Genomic DNA, 15643 nt, shown 5'->3' on the forward strand with positions numbered 1-15643 from the left:
ATGGAGCTGTTCTATCAGTGTGTGCTTGTTTGTCTTAGTTTGTCTTTTTCTTTTTTTAAATTCATTTTCATTGGAGCATACTCGATTTGCAACGCTGTACTCGTTTCTGCAAAGTGAATCAGTTACACACGTACCCACTTTTTTTAGATTCTTTTCTCATATAGGTCATTTCAGAGTATTGAGTAAACTTCCCTGTGCTGAAGTCCTCATTAGTTATGTTTTATACATAGTGGTGCATATACATCAGTCCCAATCTCCCAGTTCATCCACTGCCCCCACCCACCCCCCCACCAGTTTGCTTTTTTCAATGCCTTTGTCCTGCGGCCCAGTCTATACAGTAATCGGGAGAACTCTGGCGTTTGTGGTCTGGGCTGCCAGTCACCGTCGCTGTGACCTTGAACCAACTCCACTGCTCCTGGTCTCAGTTTGCTCATCTGTAAAATGGAAGTTAAAAAATGCCAGGCCACAGTAGCAATGATGACAACGTCTGGGTTCTTTTAACCAGCGGTCCCCTCCGAGCTTCACTCTGAAAGCTCCCGAGTCACCCCGAGCAGGTGTGGGACGATGGCGGACGCCAGGATCTCCACGTACCTGCCCCCCAACGTCAACCCCGCCCAGGCGGCCATTGCCTACGGCTGCCGCGCGCTGCCCAAGCTGAACGAGGAGCTGCAGGCGGACGACCTGCTGACGAGGCAGAAAGCCCTCATGGCTCTCTGTGACCTCATGCACGACCCCGAGCACGTCTACACGGCCATTAGGATCGGTGAGCATGTCGCAGCCCAAGGGACCACGACTGGGGTCTGGATGGACGGACGCAGAGCAGCCGGAGGCGGGGGGTGGGGAGGGGAGCTGACCTGGCCCCATCACAGCAGCCCTCCCGACCAGTCAGCCGGTCCTCAGCTGGGCGCCACCAGTGGTCAGCCCCTCTTGCCAGGATTCAGCCCAGTGGCCACACATTCTCCAACGAGGCCTGTTTATCTGTCTCATTCACAAGGCTGTCAGAGAAGCTAGGCGCTAGCCCTACTGAAACCACACGGAGGTGAGGACCTCTGTCCGTTTTCTCCTACGTTCCTAATTACCCATAGATAGGGGGCTCCCCTGGAGGCTCCGTGGTAAAGAATCTGCCTGCCAATGCAGGAGATGTGGGTTTGATCCCTGGAGGAAATAGCAAGCCACTCAGTGTTCTTGCCTGGGAAATCCCATGGACAGAGGAGCCTGGTTGGCTGCAATCCATGGGGTTGCAAAGAGCTGGACCCCACTTAGTGATGAAACAACAATTACCCACATAAGAGCTGAGTTGACATGAGTGGCCTGGTCGCACCTACTCCAGATCAGGTCCACAGTGAGTGATCTGCTGCTTCTCCCACTGGCCTTACTCATCCGAAGTGATGGTTTAATCCCAGAGGCGTCAGCAGTGGTCCCGACCTGGCCTCAGAGGCTGGGTGGAGCTTCGCTAATAAAGGTTGCTATTTAATGAGCCCGACTCCGGGCCGGAACCATGATGAGTGCATGCATGCCTGGGTTTATCTCTGTCCTCTTCCTGGCGAGGGAAGGAGCCTCCTCCACCCAACAGAGAAGAAGCAAAGTCTCAGTAAGAAGGACTGTGAGGCTAGCGGGGCCCCACAAAAAGGCAGGATTTCTAGATGCTCGATCTGGCGTGTCACAATGTAAGGGTACACAACAGCTGATGACAAGGTTGGAATTTGACTTCCGGTCTCTCCAAATAAAAGGGGTATTTTTAAACCCCGTGGAGGACCGGGAGGGGTGGCACCAGCAGGGGCATGCACAGAAATCAGTGGGGGGGGTGTGTGGAGACAGGGTCCCTGGGGTGAGCCTTTCTGGCACCCAGAGGCCCCAACAGTGACCCTGAAGCATCCGCCATGCACGGCATCCCCACGCCCGCAAACAGCGGAGCCCTGGTGCTCTTGACCCCGACATTGGCACATCCGTCGACTTCTGGATCAGCTAGTTTCTGATCCTGGAGGACACTCATCAGTCCCTCTGCCCCGCAGGCTGCCTGGAGAGCCTGAAAGCCTTGCTAAGGGACACCAACGACCTGGTGCGCATCAAGACCACCGAGGTGCTGTACATCATGGCCACCCACAACGTGGGCAGGTGAGCCCTCGAGCCCCGGGTCCCTGCCCAGCTGAACCTGCCGCCCTCTCGGATCCACATGAGGCGAGCGGATGAGTGCGGGGTCCCTGGCCTCCGGTCGCCGTGGGGAGTTACAGCTTACAGAGCTGACTTACCGTCGGGGAGACTCGGGGTGGGCGCCCAGGCGCTGAGAGAAGAGGCCTGGACACCTCACTTGGGGCTCGGAAGGGCCCGCCACGTGGGGGCCCCCCCGTGACCTCCTTCTCCCAGAACGAGGCTGACCTCAGGCAGGGCACAGCTGGGCACTTCCTGTGTGCCAGCCCCGGGCCAGGCCTCACACCGAGTTCTCTCTTAGGCCCGACCGCAGCCTGGAAGCCCTAACCAGACGTGATCGGGCCCAGCAGTTACGCGGTTAATCAGATGGAATGGTTAAAAAGCCAGAAGGGGGAAAAAGCCAGGAAAGAGGGACTTGGTGGCCCAGCGTTTCGGCCTTCACCTTCCAATGCAGTGGGCGCGGGTTTGATCCCTGGTCGGGCGGTTAAGACCCCACATGCCTGGTGTCCAAAACACGGAGACGTAAAGCACAACTCATATCGTAACAAATCCAACCAAGATTTTAAAAATGGTCCACATCAAAAAAAGAAAGCCAGGAAAGAAACTGTGCATTCCCTTTAGACACTTCCTCTTTACTTCTGCCACCGTGCGACTTGTGGGGTCTCCGTTCCCTGTAGCAGCAGTGTGTGTGAGCTCCACTGTGTCCAACTCTTTGTGACCCCGTGGACGGTAGCCCACCAGGCTCCTCGGCCCATGAGATTTCCCAGGCAAGAACACTGGGCTGGGTTGCCGTTTCCTACTCCAAGGGGTCTTCCTGACCCAGGGGTCGAGCCTGCGTCTCCTGCGTCTCCTGGCAGGCGGGTTCGTTACTACTGAGCCGCCTGGGAAGCCCAGCCACCACGGATCAAACCTGCGCCGTCGGCAGTGAAAGCTCGGTGTCCCGACCGCTGGACCATCAGGGAATTTCCAGACAGTTCATCTTAAGCCCAAACCCCTAAACAATTAGGCAGCCGCCAACCCCTGTGCCCAGCAGACCGTGTTTCCCGTCATCTCTTCTGCTTAAACCATGCCTGGAACATCATGAATCAGTAGCTTCGCTTCTTTAAAGTTGAGCAAGAAATCAGACGTTAATGAGGTAATCTGCAGACCAGACCCTTCTAGAATCTTTACAGTTATCTCCCAACTGTTTCAGATGCTCATTTTTAAGTCTTTCCAAAGCATTCAACTTTGTTTTCATAAGGAAATAAAAAAAAAAAAAAAAACCACCCAGAAACTAACAACTCTTCTCTCATCAAATTGGCTTACATGCATGCTGAGTTGCTTCAGTCATGTCTGACTCTTTGCGACCCCATGGACTGTAGCCCACAGGCTCCTCTGTTCATGGGGATTCTCCAGGCAAGACTCCTGGAGTGGGGTGCCATGCCCTCCTCCAGGGGCATCTCCCCATCTTCCCCACTGAGGGATCAGACCTGCACCTCCTGTGACTCCTGCATTGCAGGTGGGTTCCTGGCTGCTGAGCTGCTGGGGAAGCTCTTGAATGGGCTTACCTGATAGTTAATGAACGTGTGTCATTATAACAACAAGCACAACAGGTTTACCTGGGTTTGGAGGGACAGGCCTGCCCTGGACAGAGCACAGGCGTGTGTCCGGCAGGTGGAGAGAGGCTTGGTCAGCCCAGCCAGGTGCTCAGGGAGGTCGGCCTCTGTCGCCCGGAGTCGTCCACCGCCACTGAGGCACAACCGATTCCAGGGCTCCCGCAGACTCGGCCTTCTCCCCAGAGGCTGCATGGATGCAGTCTGTCCCAGCTGCCAGGGCTCAGGCTCCAGGGGGCGGGGGGCAGGGCAGACCCCCTGCCTCTAGGATCTTATTGGACCTTCTCCTGGCACAGCCTTCAGTTCAGTTCAGTTGAGTCGCTCAGTCGTGTCCGACTCTGCGACCCCATGAACCGCAGCATGCCAGGCCTACCTGTCCATCACCAACTCCCAGAGTCCACCCAAACCCATGTCCATTGAGTTGGTGATGCCATCCAACCATCTCATTCTCTGTCATCCCCTTCTCCTCCTGCCCTCAATCTTTCCCAGCATCAGGGTCTTTTCAAATGAGTCAGCTGTTTGCATCAGGTGGCCAAAGTATCTGAGCTTCAGCTTCAGCATCAGTCCTTCCAATGAACACCCAGGACTGATCTCCCTTAGGATGGACTGGCTGGATCTCCTTGCAGTCCAAGGGACTCTCAAGAGTCTTCTCCAACACCACAGTTCAGAAGCATCAGTTCTTCAGCGCTCAGCTTTCTTCACAGTCCAACTCTCACATACATACATGACCACTGGAAAAACCATAGCCTTGACTAGCAGACCTTTGTTGGCAAAGTAATGTCTCTGTTTTTTAACAAGCTGTCTAAGTTGGTCGTAACTTTTCTTCCAAGGAGCAAGCAGCTGTTAATTTCATGCCTCGGCCGTGTCTAAATCTGACTTTTCTTCCCCAGAGAGGGCTTCCTGGAGCACAGTGTCATCCAAGCGCTGTCCTTCCTGCTGAGCGACCCCCGCTCGGCCTGCCGGGAGAACCTCTACACGGCTTTCAGGCACCTGGCCCAGGTGCCGGCAGGTAGGCTCGGCATGGGCACACGGGCGGCCCGGGCGCCCTTCTCCCCGACGGGCACCTACTGTGCCAACCACGGTTTAGAGCACGTCATGCTTTTATTGAGACACAACATACCCATTAAGTGGGATTTCCCTGGTGGCTCAGACGGTAAAGCATCTGCCTGCAATGTAGGAGACCCAGGTTCAATCCCTGGGTCAGGGAGATCCCCGGAGGGAATGGCTGCCCACGCCAGTATCCTGGCCTGGAGTAAGTGGGCACAGGGTCTGCAATACTTTGTCTCTGGCTTCTTTGCCTCTGTCGTCTGGTTTTTGCCAATTTGCGCCGCAGTGTGATATGCACACTATACGAGGAGACCACCATTTATTCATCCCGTCTGTTGCCCGCGTGGATTTCTGTTGAGAATGTATGAATTGTTTCTGGTGTGTGGCAGCCGAGAATACAGCAGCCAGTAACAGTCTTACACACGCGCTCCACGGCCTCCTGCAAATTTTTCTGAAATTCCCAAGCACTAGGCCCACCCGGAGAGCAGGGAGGCCAGAGTTTCACCCTTTATCTCAGGATTTCCTCGGCGCTGCTCATCGTCTGCGACCTGCCCAGAGGGAGGCCTGGGACGCTCTGGGGAGGGGTGGCAGCAGGCGGTGGGTGGGCAGCTTGATGGAGAGAGGGAGGAGGGACATGGCACGTGGCGGGCGCCCCGGGAGGACCACCTGAGGCTCCTGCGCCGGCCCGGGGGGCTGTGTCCCGGGGGGCGTCCTCGCTGGGGCCAGTGGGTGGAGGGGGATCTGAGCGGCGAGAGCTGCTGTTTCTGGTACCCCTCCTCCCCGCAGTGGCCGGTAGGCGGCGCCGCAGGACCGGCCGCCGCCGCGCGGGGCGGCTCCGCTTTGCCGGCCGAGTGACCGGCCGGCCGCCCCCCCGCCCCCCGCCCCGTGTGGACACAGCCCCGGAAGCGCTCCCGCCCATCGGGCCCTCTCCTCTGATGGGGGTCCCGAGCGCTGGGCGCCGCGGGGCTGCAGGCAGGCGCCCTCCGGGCCCAGGGGGTGGGGACGCGGTGGCGGGCTTTCCTGGAGTCCCTCCTTGGGGCCGGACAGCGATGAGGCTCTGTGTCCAGGGGAGCGCGGGGGTGGGGTGGGCGGGCGTCCTCAGCGCGACAGCTCGGGGGCAGCACACGCGCCCCCCGCCCCGTCCCCGGACTCAGCTGCCGCCCCAGGGGCACAGGGGACCCTCTCCCGCTCAGGGCGGCCCTCCTTCAAGCCCCAGTCCCCACATTGCTAAGTGTGGGCCTCTCGGCCCTGCAGCTCGGCACGTGCCTTCCCGGAAGGAGGCGGCTCCATCCTCGCAAGCGCCCGGCCCGCAGCCCCAGCTCCATCTGCCCCGCAGAGAGGACTTCCGAGGCCCCGGGAGGTGGGGGGGGGTGGATGTTGGGCCCCTGAAGATCGAGGGTCATGGACCCCCTCAGCAGGGGGCTCAGCTGGTCAGAGGAGGGACTGAGCAGATAAAAGGCGGAGGGCGGGGGCGGAGAGTGGGCCAGGGCACTGTCGCAGGGAATCCTCTCCCCTCCTTGAAGCGTCAGGGCAGAAGGCAGACGCCTCCTGTTTCCCTCCAGTTGTGTGCTTTTAGTTAAAGATGCTCACAGTGAGGTGGGTCACGGCTCTTATCCCAGCTGGCATGAAAGCACAGAATAAGCCTCAAAGAGTTTAACTCAGAGGTTCTTCTCACGCAAAAGCCCTCCCCGGGGGGTTTCCGCTGCTGGGGGATGAGCAGGGGGCCACGTGGGCAGACCCAGGGCTGAGTGCCGTGCAGCTACTTACCGGCGGGCGGTGTCTGCGTCCCTCCCTCCGGGCTTCGGGCGGGTCCTGGCTTTGAGATGGCGCTCCGGTGGCTCCGTGCCCCCCACCCCCGGGCTCCCGCCACGGCCGTTCAGGTGCAGAGCTGAGCGAAGACCCGGGCCTCGGGAGGCACTGGCCCCTGGCCGCCACTCTGCTCCTCCTGGAGGGGATGGCTCCGCCGCCCCCACCCCGACCTTGGGCACGTTCCGGTCCTCTGTCAAATGGGTCACCACTGACCCCGGAGGACCCCGTGCAGTGAAGACGGACTTCCCCGAGGAGCGTTTCCCGCCCTCGGCGATGCGATGCCGCTCCCCACCCCGGCGAGCCGCCGGCACTGGGCTGGGGACCCTGCTCCCCTCGCCGGCCTGCCCTACAGGGATGACTGACCCAGCGCGGCATCTTCAGGGCAGAGGGGGCCCAGGTGACTGAGCAGCTTGGGCTGGAGCCCCCGTCGTCCCCGGGACACGCGGGCGGGCGGGCGGCCTCCGTCTCTGTGGGCTTGTTGGTTCTTGACGTTCACCTCCAGACAGTTTTTCTAAAGGCGTGCAGGAAGCGGGCAGAGAAAAGGGACCTGGGCACAGTCGCCGTCCCCCCCCCCCCGCCCCCGTGACCCCCCGGCCCCGCGCCGCACACAGAGCACTCGGGACGAGGCCTGGCTCATTCAGGGTGTTTTATTTTCATAAAGGAGACGATCTCGGACTTCCGCGCCATCCCCCGGCTGCTCACTCCCCTCTCAACGACGTCCCTCGAGAGTCCTCAGCTGTGACTCTGGGCACCGACCTCTGACTCAGGGTCCCGGATGAGGGCCCAGAGGGGGTCTGCCCGGCGAGGGCTCTGCGGGCAGGAAGGGCCCCCCTCAGGCGGCCGAGCCTTCACAGGAGGCGCGGCTGCCCCTCTGGCCTCCCGTCCCTTCACATGCGGAGGAGCCACAGGTCGTGTAGTTTTAAACCCCGAGACGCCAAGCGACCGTTCATCCGCTCCCGCGGTGAAGGGCCTTCTGTGAACACGGCACGTTTGTTTTCTAAAAGAGAAATGAAGCGGAGGCCGCACCAGGGACAAGGGGACGCTGCACGGGCCTGTGTACCACGCGGCCCCAAGGCTGCCGCCGGGCAGACGGACAGACGCACCAGTGACAACTCTGACACTCAGCAAGCCAAGACGCGAGAAGGCCCACCCGGGGGCGGGGGGAGAAAAAATAGGTTTTCAAAATCTGCGTTTAAAAAAGAAGACTCAACTGCATTGGAAATTTTCTGTATCTCTGCGAAACACCACGAGATTTGGCCCAAAAAAAAAAAAAAAAAAAGGATATCAGAGGAGAAAAACCAGGGTTTGGTTTTATAAAACGTCCGACTCATGGGAGAACAGCTGGAGCCCAGCGGGGCCGGGTCCAGACCAGCCGAGCACGCAGGTGATGGCGCGGCTCTGCTGTGTTTCCCCAGGCGTGTTAAAAAGGGTGGTGAGTGGCCGGGGGGCTGGTCAGTGCTGTGGCCAGCCTGGTGCCCGTGTGTGCCCAGGGGGGTGGCACGGCCCTGGCTCCAGGTTTCCTCCCGGGGAGCCGGCCACCCAGCCCCGCGGTCCCCCACGCAGAGCAGGGCTGCGTCGGGAAGGCAGAGTGACGTGGCGGGAGGGTCTGGGGGTTGGGGGGCGGACTTGGCGACAGCTCCTCAAGCCTTCACGGGGCCTCGGCCAGGCGGGGAGCCTGCCCGTCTGCAGAGAGAGAGAGAATGTGTGTGTGTGTGTGTGTGTGTGCACGCGCGCAAGTGTCTACCTACCTAGCAACCTATCCATATACAGTCGTGTTTGCAGAGACGAGGGGGCCGACGGGGTGGGCTGGGGACACGCTCTGGCCCCCACCCCCATCTTCTGCCCCCCGGGCTGGTTCCCCCCGTCTCACCGCAGCCCCGCCGGCCCCCTCAGCAGAGGCCGATGTACTTGAGGTTGTTCTGGATGATGACGTCGGTCACGGCGTCGAACACGAACTGGATGTTACTGGTGTCAGTGGCGCAGGTGAAGTGTGAGTAGATCTCCTTGGTTTCCTTGTTGCGGTTCAGGTCCTCAAACTGCCGCTGGATGTAGACGGCGGCCTCCTCGTAGGTGTTCTGGCCGCTGTACTCGGGGAAGCACACGGTGAGTGGGATGCGGCGGATCTTCTGCGCCAGCAGGTCCTTCTTGTTGAGGAAGAGGATGAGCGACGTGCTCACGAACCAGTTGTTGTTGCAGATGGAGTCGAAGAGGCGCAGGCTCTCGGCCATCCGGCTCTGGGGGGGGCAGGGGGGTGGTCAGCACAGCCGGGCCCCAGCAGGCCCCATGCCCCGCACAGCCCCCCAGGGGCCACTGACCACACGTGCCTTCAGGGCTGCCAGCCAGGGACACACACACCCCCCCCCCCCCCCCCCCCCCCCGCTGCAGGCCAGCGCCCAGCTCCCAGGAAGGACCGTCCTTGCCCCACCCCTCTGCAGCCAGCACGTGGTCAGCCCCACCTGCTGGGGGTGGGCCGGCCGGGAGCCTCCATCCCGCCAGGCATCAGGCCTCACGGGAGTCCGTGACTTGCAGGGAGACCTGTGTTCCCAAAAGCAAGGCTCCAGGGCAAAGCTTGGCCAGCCCAGCTCAGCTGGGGCCACACACAGGACCCCCCCTACTGCCCCCCCAGGAGGTGAGGACGGCCCCCAGGAGGCCCCGTGACCGCAGAGTGGCCCCGGCGGTCCCTTCCACCTCCCCAAGAGGACCAAGGGTACGCCTTGCAGCCTGCGGGCTCTCGAGGAGCCCAGGGCCCTCACCTGCTCCCCCCCGCCCCCACAACTGATCACCTTGCTTCTAAGGGACACCTGTGGGTGGTGAGCTGCCCTGTGTTTTAAGATGAACGAGATGAGTGTCCCAAGGGCGGGGCCAGTCTAGAGCTGAGATGTCAGATGAAGGACTGTTCTGAGCATGCGGCAATAAACAGGGAAGCTGCAGCTGCTGCTGACAGTGGGCACCTGCTCCACCCTCGACCTTATTGTCCCCATTCTGCAGACGAAGAAACCGAGGCCTGGAGGGCCCAGAAATGTGCTCCAAGCCCCCTGGCCAGGAGCATGAGGCTTGCAGACCCTCCGGGGCAGACGCGCAGTGCTGCTGGCCCCAGGGTGGGGAGCCCGGGGCGCCCGCGAAGCCCGCATCTCTCAGAGGCCTGGCCCTCTCGGAAGTACAGGGTTTGATGGCTTCGGGACTAGAAGATCGCCCCCCACCGCTGAGACACAGCCTCCAGGCCCTGCGCTACACCTCGGAGGGCTGGTCTCCCAAACCCTTCCTGTGCCTTCGTTAGAAAGAGCCTGGTCTCAGGGCTTCGCAGGGGTGTGTGTTGGGGGATGATCATGTGTGTTGGGGGCTGATTGTGTGTGTGTATTGGGGGGGTGATCATGTGTGTGTATGTGTTGGCGGGGGTGATCCTTCTGCAGACAGAAGCAGGATGCTGGCCCCCAGCCATGTCTGAGAGCAGGATGAAGTCCCACTTGCCGTAACTGGTGGTCCAGGAACACCGCCTGCCACTGGGTGGTAATGAGTGCTAATGGGTTCCTGGAAGCCGTGTGGAAAGGACCAGCGGCAGAGCCGTCATTTCACGGGAGTGATGTCTTAATCAGGGTGCTCCCGACCCCAGATTTCACACATAAGATGAGTGACAGACGCAGCCGTGAGCACGTATTCACTAACTGCGGAGCAGGTCTCAGGTTTCGGGTGGGTGCCAGAGCCCAGAGCCCAGAGGCCGAGTGGCCGGGTCCTGCGTGTGCCGGGGTTCCAGGGTGGGTGGGCCAGCGCGGGGCGGGGGATGGCAGGTGTTAGGATATCCGGGCATATGGGCCCTGCTGGATCACTGGGCGGGGAGCCAGGCAGCTCCTGCGTCCAGCCCGGCGGCCCCTGTCGAAGCGGCGCTCGCCTGCCGAGGGGTCACGCGGGGCTCTGCCGGTCTGCCCTGCAGGGGTGGGGGGTGGAACCCCGTCGGCACGAGTGAAGTCTGACTGGCCCCTGGGCAGGAGGGAATGGGGCCCGCCCACCCCCACAGGGACGGTACCTCCCTTATCAGCTCACGTCGTCTCTGGCCTCTGGTGGGGTAGGCGGGGGGCCCCCAGCACCTACTCCCACCCCGATAGCCCCTCCAGGGGCCCCCGGAAACCCCAGCCTGTCAGCATCTCAGCACCCTGTGCCACTTGAGCCAGCTTCCCTCACGCCTCCCCTGCCTCCTCGGGCAGCCAGCACCCCACTCTGCCAGCCTCCGGCTGTGTGTCGGGCCTGCTGCGCCCCCCCCCCCCCCGGGAAAGGGGGCTCTGTCAGCTGTCCTCCTCCAGGGGCTGGGGGTGGAATGGGCCCCCGGTGGGAAGCCGAGAGGCCCCACGCCAGGCACCAGGGCCCGTAGCAGCCAACACCCGCTGACTTAGAGACGCAAGGCCAGGTGTCCTGGGGCTGGGGGCACCCTGCAAGGCCAGGACGGGGCAGCGGGCAGCCCGAGGGGACGCTGTGGCAGGGTGCGGCCCGGACACTCACTTGGCTCCGTGGGGCCCAGAGCACGGCCCAGCACGAGGCCTTGGTCCAGGAAGGCCCTGGTCTGCCTGCTGCAGGACCAGCCTGGGGTGTTTGTTCTCGGGAGCTGTGAATCCTGCCTCTCAGGCAGGGAGGCTGGGCTGCGGGCGTGAATGAGCTCCGTTCACCACAGTGCCAGGCTCTGCGGGCGCCGAGGGTGGGGGCCGGGCGGCGGGGACGCCTGGCGGCACCTGGCTCACTGGGCCGAGTGGGGAGGGTCCATCGGGGCTGGATGCCGAGGCGGTGCCACATAAACAAGACCCGTGGAGTCTGTGCCCGGCCGTGGGGGGCGGCCCGCGGAGTGTGAGGGCGCCGCAGGCCCGTCGGGGGGGCCAGCTTCAGTGTGGCACTGACTGCCCCCTCCTCCATGGCCAGGAAGGCGTCAGCTGCCGCCCAGCCCTGTGCCCTGGGTGGGAGGGGCCCCCAGGACCTCCCTGGCCCACCCTGAGCCCTTCTGGGCGGGTCTCCTCCGCTGAGGACAGGGCGAGTGGACCCCAGCCTCACACCCCATCTGTCCCGAGGTCCCAGCAGCTGCGCAGACACGCTTGCCGCCCTAGTGGGGGCTGTGGCCTGTGGCTGAGAGAGGGTGGTGTTGTCTTCATGCAAAGCTGCAGAGAAGTCTAGTACAGCCGGGGGCCCTGCTGGGAGGCTGCTGGGGGGGGCCAGGCAAAGGCTGCACTTGGGGCACCCCTGGCCCTGGGCTCCACGGGAAAGGGACCGGGCCCGGATCGCAGGCTGCCCAGCGGTATGAAGCTCCAAGGTCTGCCCTACCCATCCCCCGCCCGCCCCCAGCATCCACTAAAGGTCCTCATCGTCCGTCCGCCATGCCTTTCCCTTTGGGCTCCAGCTTGTCGTGAGTCAGGGGTGGGGTGCAGGGCCGGCTTGTGGCTACAGCCTTCGGGCCGAGGGGCGCAGGCAGGAGGGCCCCCTGGGGACAGGGAGGAGGCGGCTAGAGGCAGAGGCTGGATGCCTGGGGCGGCAACTCAGACCTCTGCTCCCAGGCGGATCGTGAGGGTGGACAAGGGCGAGTCCCCAGGAGGGCAGGGCCCGTGAGCCTGGCTCACCCCAGCCAGCGCGCAGTCACCACCGCCAGTGCAGACACGGGGGCAGGCATGGTCCCAGTTGGACTGTCCACAGGGGGCCTGGGAGCGCCCACGGCCCCTCAGGCCCTTCCCACTGCCAAGTCTGCCACCAGGGCGCCTGAGTGCAGTCCTACCGTTTCCACGGCAACTGGGGAGGCAGCCTCCACCCACAGCGTCGCAGACCCAGACCCTCAGGCTGGGCCAGGCAGCACCATCCACTGCCGGCTACGTGCTGCAGCGGGGGAGGGCCGCTGGGGGTTCGGCAGACCTCACGGCCCCCAGGGGTGGGGCATGGGGCAGGGAAGGGGGTGGTCCTTCTGGGGACCTGCTGCTGGTGGGTGGGTGTCCTGGGGGCGGGGGCGGGGCAGTGACCGCAGGGCACCCTGTGGCCATGTCTGCCTGGATGGCCACCCCGCAGGCTCTGGGCCTCCTCCCTGAGTCCCCCATGTACATCACGTGGGCTGAGGACCCCTCGGCCCCAGGGAGAGCCTCTGATGGCCGGAGCCACCTGCGGTCCCCACCGGCCCCCACCCTAAACCCTGCTCCCAGCGGCCTTGGGAAGAGGGCAGGCGACCGGGGAAAAGAGCTGGACGTCTGGGGTCACATCCAGACCAACCGAGTCAGCGATGCCTACTTCCTCCTCTCATGGGGCCAGGCGCTGGCTGCCCTGGACCCAGGACTGGGTTAGTGAGGCTGATGGGCACGGAAGCCCCGTGCTGCCAGGGGCTGCTCTGTGGGGACGGCCTGGAGCCGCGGTCAGCACGGGGGCAGCGGGGCCGCCCACCGCTTCTCCTTCTGCCCTGGCGCTCGACCCCTTGCCCCCCCGGGCCAAGACAGACGGGTGCGGTCCTGCCCAGGGTCGGTGCTGTGGCCCCAGGACCTGACTCCACGACTCCATGTGCCCCCCGTTGGGGCCCTGACCTTCCCCCAGCGCCTGCTGCCCCCTGCAGACAGGCAGCCCTGGTTCGGGTCAGGGATCAGGGGTCAAAGTGGGGATCAGTGAGCAGCACTGGGATTAACACTCGGGGTGGGGGGTGCGTCTCATCCTCACCTCCCGCGTACGCATGGCCCTTGGACCCCAGCCCCAGGGACCAGAAGGGGGCTCAGCAAAGGGCCCAGCCTCCCCCCACCCCAGGGGCTGGGCCCCACAGCCCTGGGGCCATCGACAGATGGGGCTTTGTGGGGGGCGGGGGGTGTTGTGTTCTGGAGGCCCGTCCCCTGCCCTCCCTGCGGGGACAATTGTGAGGCTCGTGGTAACCGCGTGGCCAGGCCTACCCCTTCAAACAGCAGCGCTGTTTAAACAAGATAACAGCTGCAGGGAAGCTGTGCTCAGGCCCTAGTGGCCTGAAAGCCACCCCGAACGTGCCAGGAGCAGTGCAAGCTCAGCCTGGGGCAGCTCACTGGACGCCCCCGCCGCCCCGCCAAGCACCCCCTCCCCAGGAGCAGGCCCCCGGTCCCCCACGGGGAGGCTCGGCGAGCCATCTGCGTCAGGGCACTGAGGTCTGCACAAAGGCGCCCTGGTCCTCCCAGGGACCGCGGCCCGGGTCCCACCGTGGCGCCTCAGGACAGGCGTGCTCAACCCCCCACGGCCACGTCGGCCTGGGGGCGCCCTGCGTCCTCAGGGGCCAGGCGGAGACAGCCGCAGCTACACGGGCAGGCTGCCACCCCGCTCTCAGGACGAATGCGGGGACCCTGGCTGAGGCCCTGCCAGCCGGGCCCAGTTGTGCGCCAGGAGTCGGCGTGACCAGCCAGCCCCTGCGCCCCAGACACATGCATCAGTGCCCTGCTCTCACTGAACCTCAGAGACCGACGGGATCTCAGCCAGAAGAGACAGCTCCTGAGCCCACGGGTGGCTGCAGACCCCCGGGCAGGGGGCACGGGGACAGTGGGCCGCCTGTAACCTCAGGGGCGCAGGCGGGGAACGAGTTAGGATCGACTCCCAGAGCCCCAAGGCCACGCGTGGAGCACTTGCTCTGACGGGCACAGAGCCCCCGTACCCTGCTCCCCGCCACACCCAGAGTAGGGCCCAGAGAGGGAGGGTGCTGGCCTCGATGGGGCCCAGGCTCTGGGCCCCCACAGGCTCCCGGCTGTCCAGCAGAGAGCCCAGCCTGCTAGGCCTGGGCGTCAGGAGGGCACCCGGCGGCCACGTAGCCCAGCACTGCCTCCATCTCTGCCGGGCAGCCCCTGGCCTTGGCGCCGCCGTACCGAGGGGTACCTGCAGCCTGATCCTGGCAGGTCTGAGCTGGACGCAGGGGTCGGGGGCAGGATGGCCACAGCAGGCTCCCTGGGTCAGCTCGGCCACGCTGGGATGGGCTGGCCTTAGCCTTGGGGGCGCTTCATGCCGCGTGGGGGCCCAGCCCACCCGAGCGTCCAGTGTGAGAGAGGAAAGGAGGCGTCCTGAGGCTCCCACAGCCTTCGCAGCCAGCAGGCCGGGCCGGGGGAGGCCGCAGTGGCCACGCAGGGTCTACATTGCACTGCCTGGCGTTGCCCTCCGTCTGAGCGCCAGCCCCAGAGCCCCGGGCCCCGCGGGCGCCAGGAACGGCCGATGTCAAAACTGGGTCCTGTGCCCGGAAGGCGGGGCTGGACCCGCGTGTGGCCGAGGCCTGCCCTCCCGCCTCCCGGGGCCCCGTCCTCCGGTGGGTGAGCTGGAGGGGGCCGCCCCACAGGAAGTGCGGGCTGCTGGGTCACTGTGCCCGTCTCTTCCATCCTCAGCAGCTGGTCACTGGCCACAGGCCTGAGACACAGGCCTGGAGGTCGTGGCTTCTGGGGAACGCAGGGCTGGCCACGGGAGGCCTGGGCCGCCTCGGTCAGGACGGCCGCCGGGGTCCCTGGAGGGCAGCAGAGATGTGCGGGGCCACGGCCTGGGCGAGCCTCAGCGGGAACCTCGGAGAGCGAGCCCGGGACCACTGGGTGACTGGCTTTTGTTTGTGACGTCAGAGCCAGTGCCCGAGACGAGGAACCCCAACGGGGGAGGTGGCGGGGGCCGGGGAGGGCTGCGCTGCAGCCCAGGCCCCCAGGGCCTGCTGAGCTGAGCTCGTCTCTGGATCAGAGGACCCAAGTCCAGTGGGGAGCCAGGTGCGGGCAACGGGGCGGGGCACCTGCTCCACTGGGGGGCTCCCTCCCTGTTGCTGACCATATTCAGATCTTAACCCAAATGCCGGGCTGTCAGAGCCGGCGGGACCTGGGGGCGTTCTGTCAGCACCAAGGACCCCGAGCAGCCCCCAAGCTCTCAGCCTGCTCCCTGGAGCCCCTTCTTGGTGAGCAGAGGAGCTGTCTTGCAGGTCTCTGGTTACAGAAACCCCTTAAAACAATAATAACCTGCGTCTCTCAAGATCCGGGGCCGCTCTGATGAGTGTGTGTGAGAAGCAGGGCTAACGCGCTCGGGAGGTTAATTACGCCGGGGCCTGCGGCTACGAACTGGAAGGACCCTCCGCCCTG

General features: G+C 63.9%; 2 protein-coding genes and 1 non-coding gene across 5 annotated transcripts in view; 2 read left to right on the forward strand and 1 right to left on the reverse strand.

The window, feature by feature from the left end:
- The window catches only part of RSPH14 (radial spoke head 14 homolog), a 47046-nt gene that overhangs the window by 891 nt on the left and 30512 nt on the right, over window positions 1-15643 (forward strand). For both annotated transcript variants that reach the window (XM_020907358.2, XM_020907359.2), the window contains exons 2-4: window positions 506-763; window positions 2013-2115; window positions 4631-4749. In XM_020907358.2, coding sequence (XP_020763017.1) covers window positions 565-763; window positions 2013-2115; window positions 4631-4749 — 421 coding nt within the window. In that variant the 5' untranslated portion in view covers window positions 506-564. The remainder of the gene's footprint in view (window positions 1-505; window positions 764-2012; window positions 2116-4630; window positions 4750-15643) is intronic.
- TRNAC-GCA (transfer RNA cysteine (anticodon GCA)) lies at window positions 4876-4948 on the forward strand. The gene has a single exon. It is a non-coding gene; the product is annotated as a tRNA-Cys (tRNA).
- Window positions 7228-15643, reverse strand: part of GNAZ (G protein subunit alpha z) — a 31533-nt gene continuing 23117 nt past the window's right edge. For both annotated transcript variants that reach the window (XM_070475701.1, XM_070475702.1), the window contains exon 3: window positions 7228-8830. In XM_070475701.1, the coding sequence (XP_070331802.1) occupies window positions 8486-8830 (345 nt within the window). In that variant the 3' untranslated portion in view covers window positions 7228-8485. The remainder of the gene's footprint in view (window positions 8831-15643) is intronic.

This window comes from Odocoileus virginianus, chromosome 12, assembly GCF_023699985.2.
Source record: "Odocoileus virginianus isolate 20LAN1187 ecotype Illinois chromosome 12, Ovbor_1.2, whole genome shotgun sequence".
Classification (NCBI taxonomy): domain Eukaryota; kingdom Metazoa; phylum Chordata; class Mammalia; order Artiodactyla; family Cervidae; genus Odocoileus; species Odocoileus virginianus.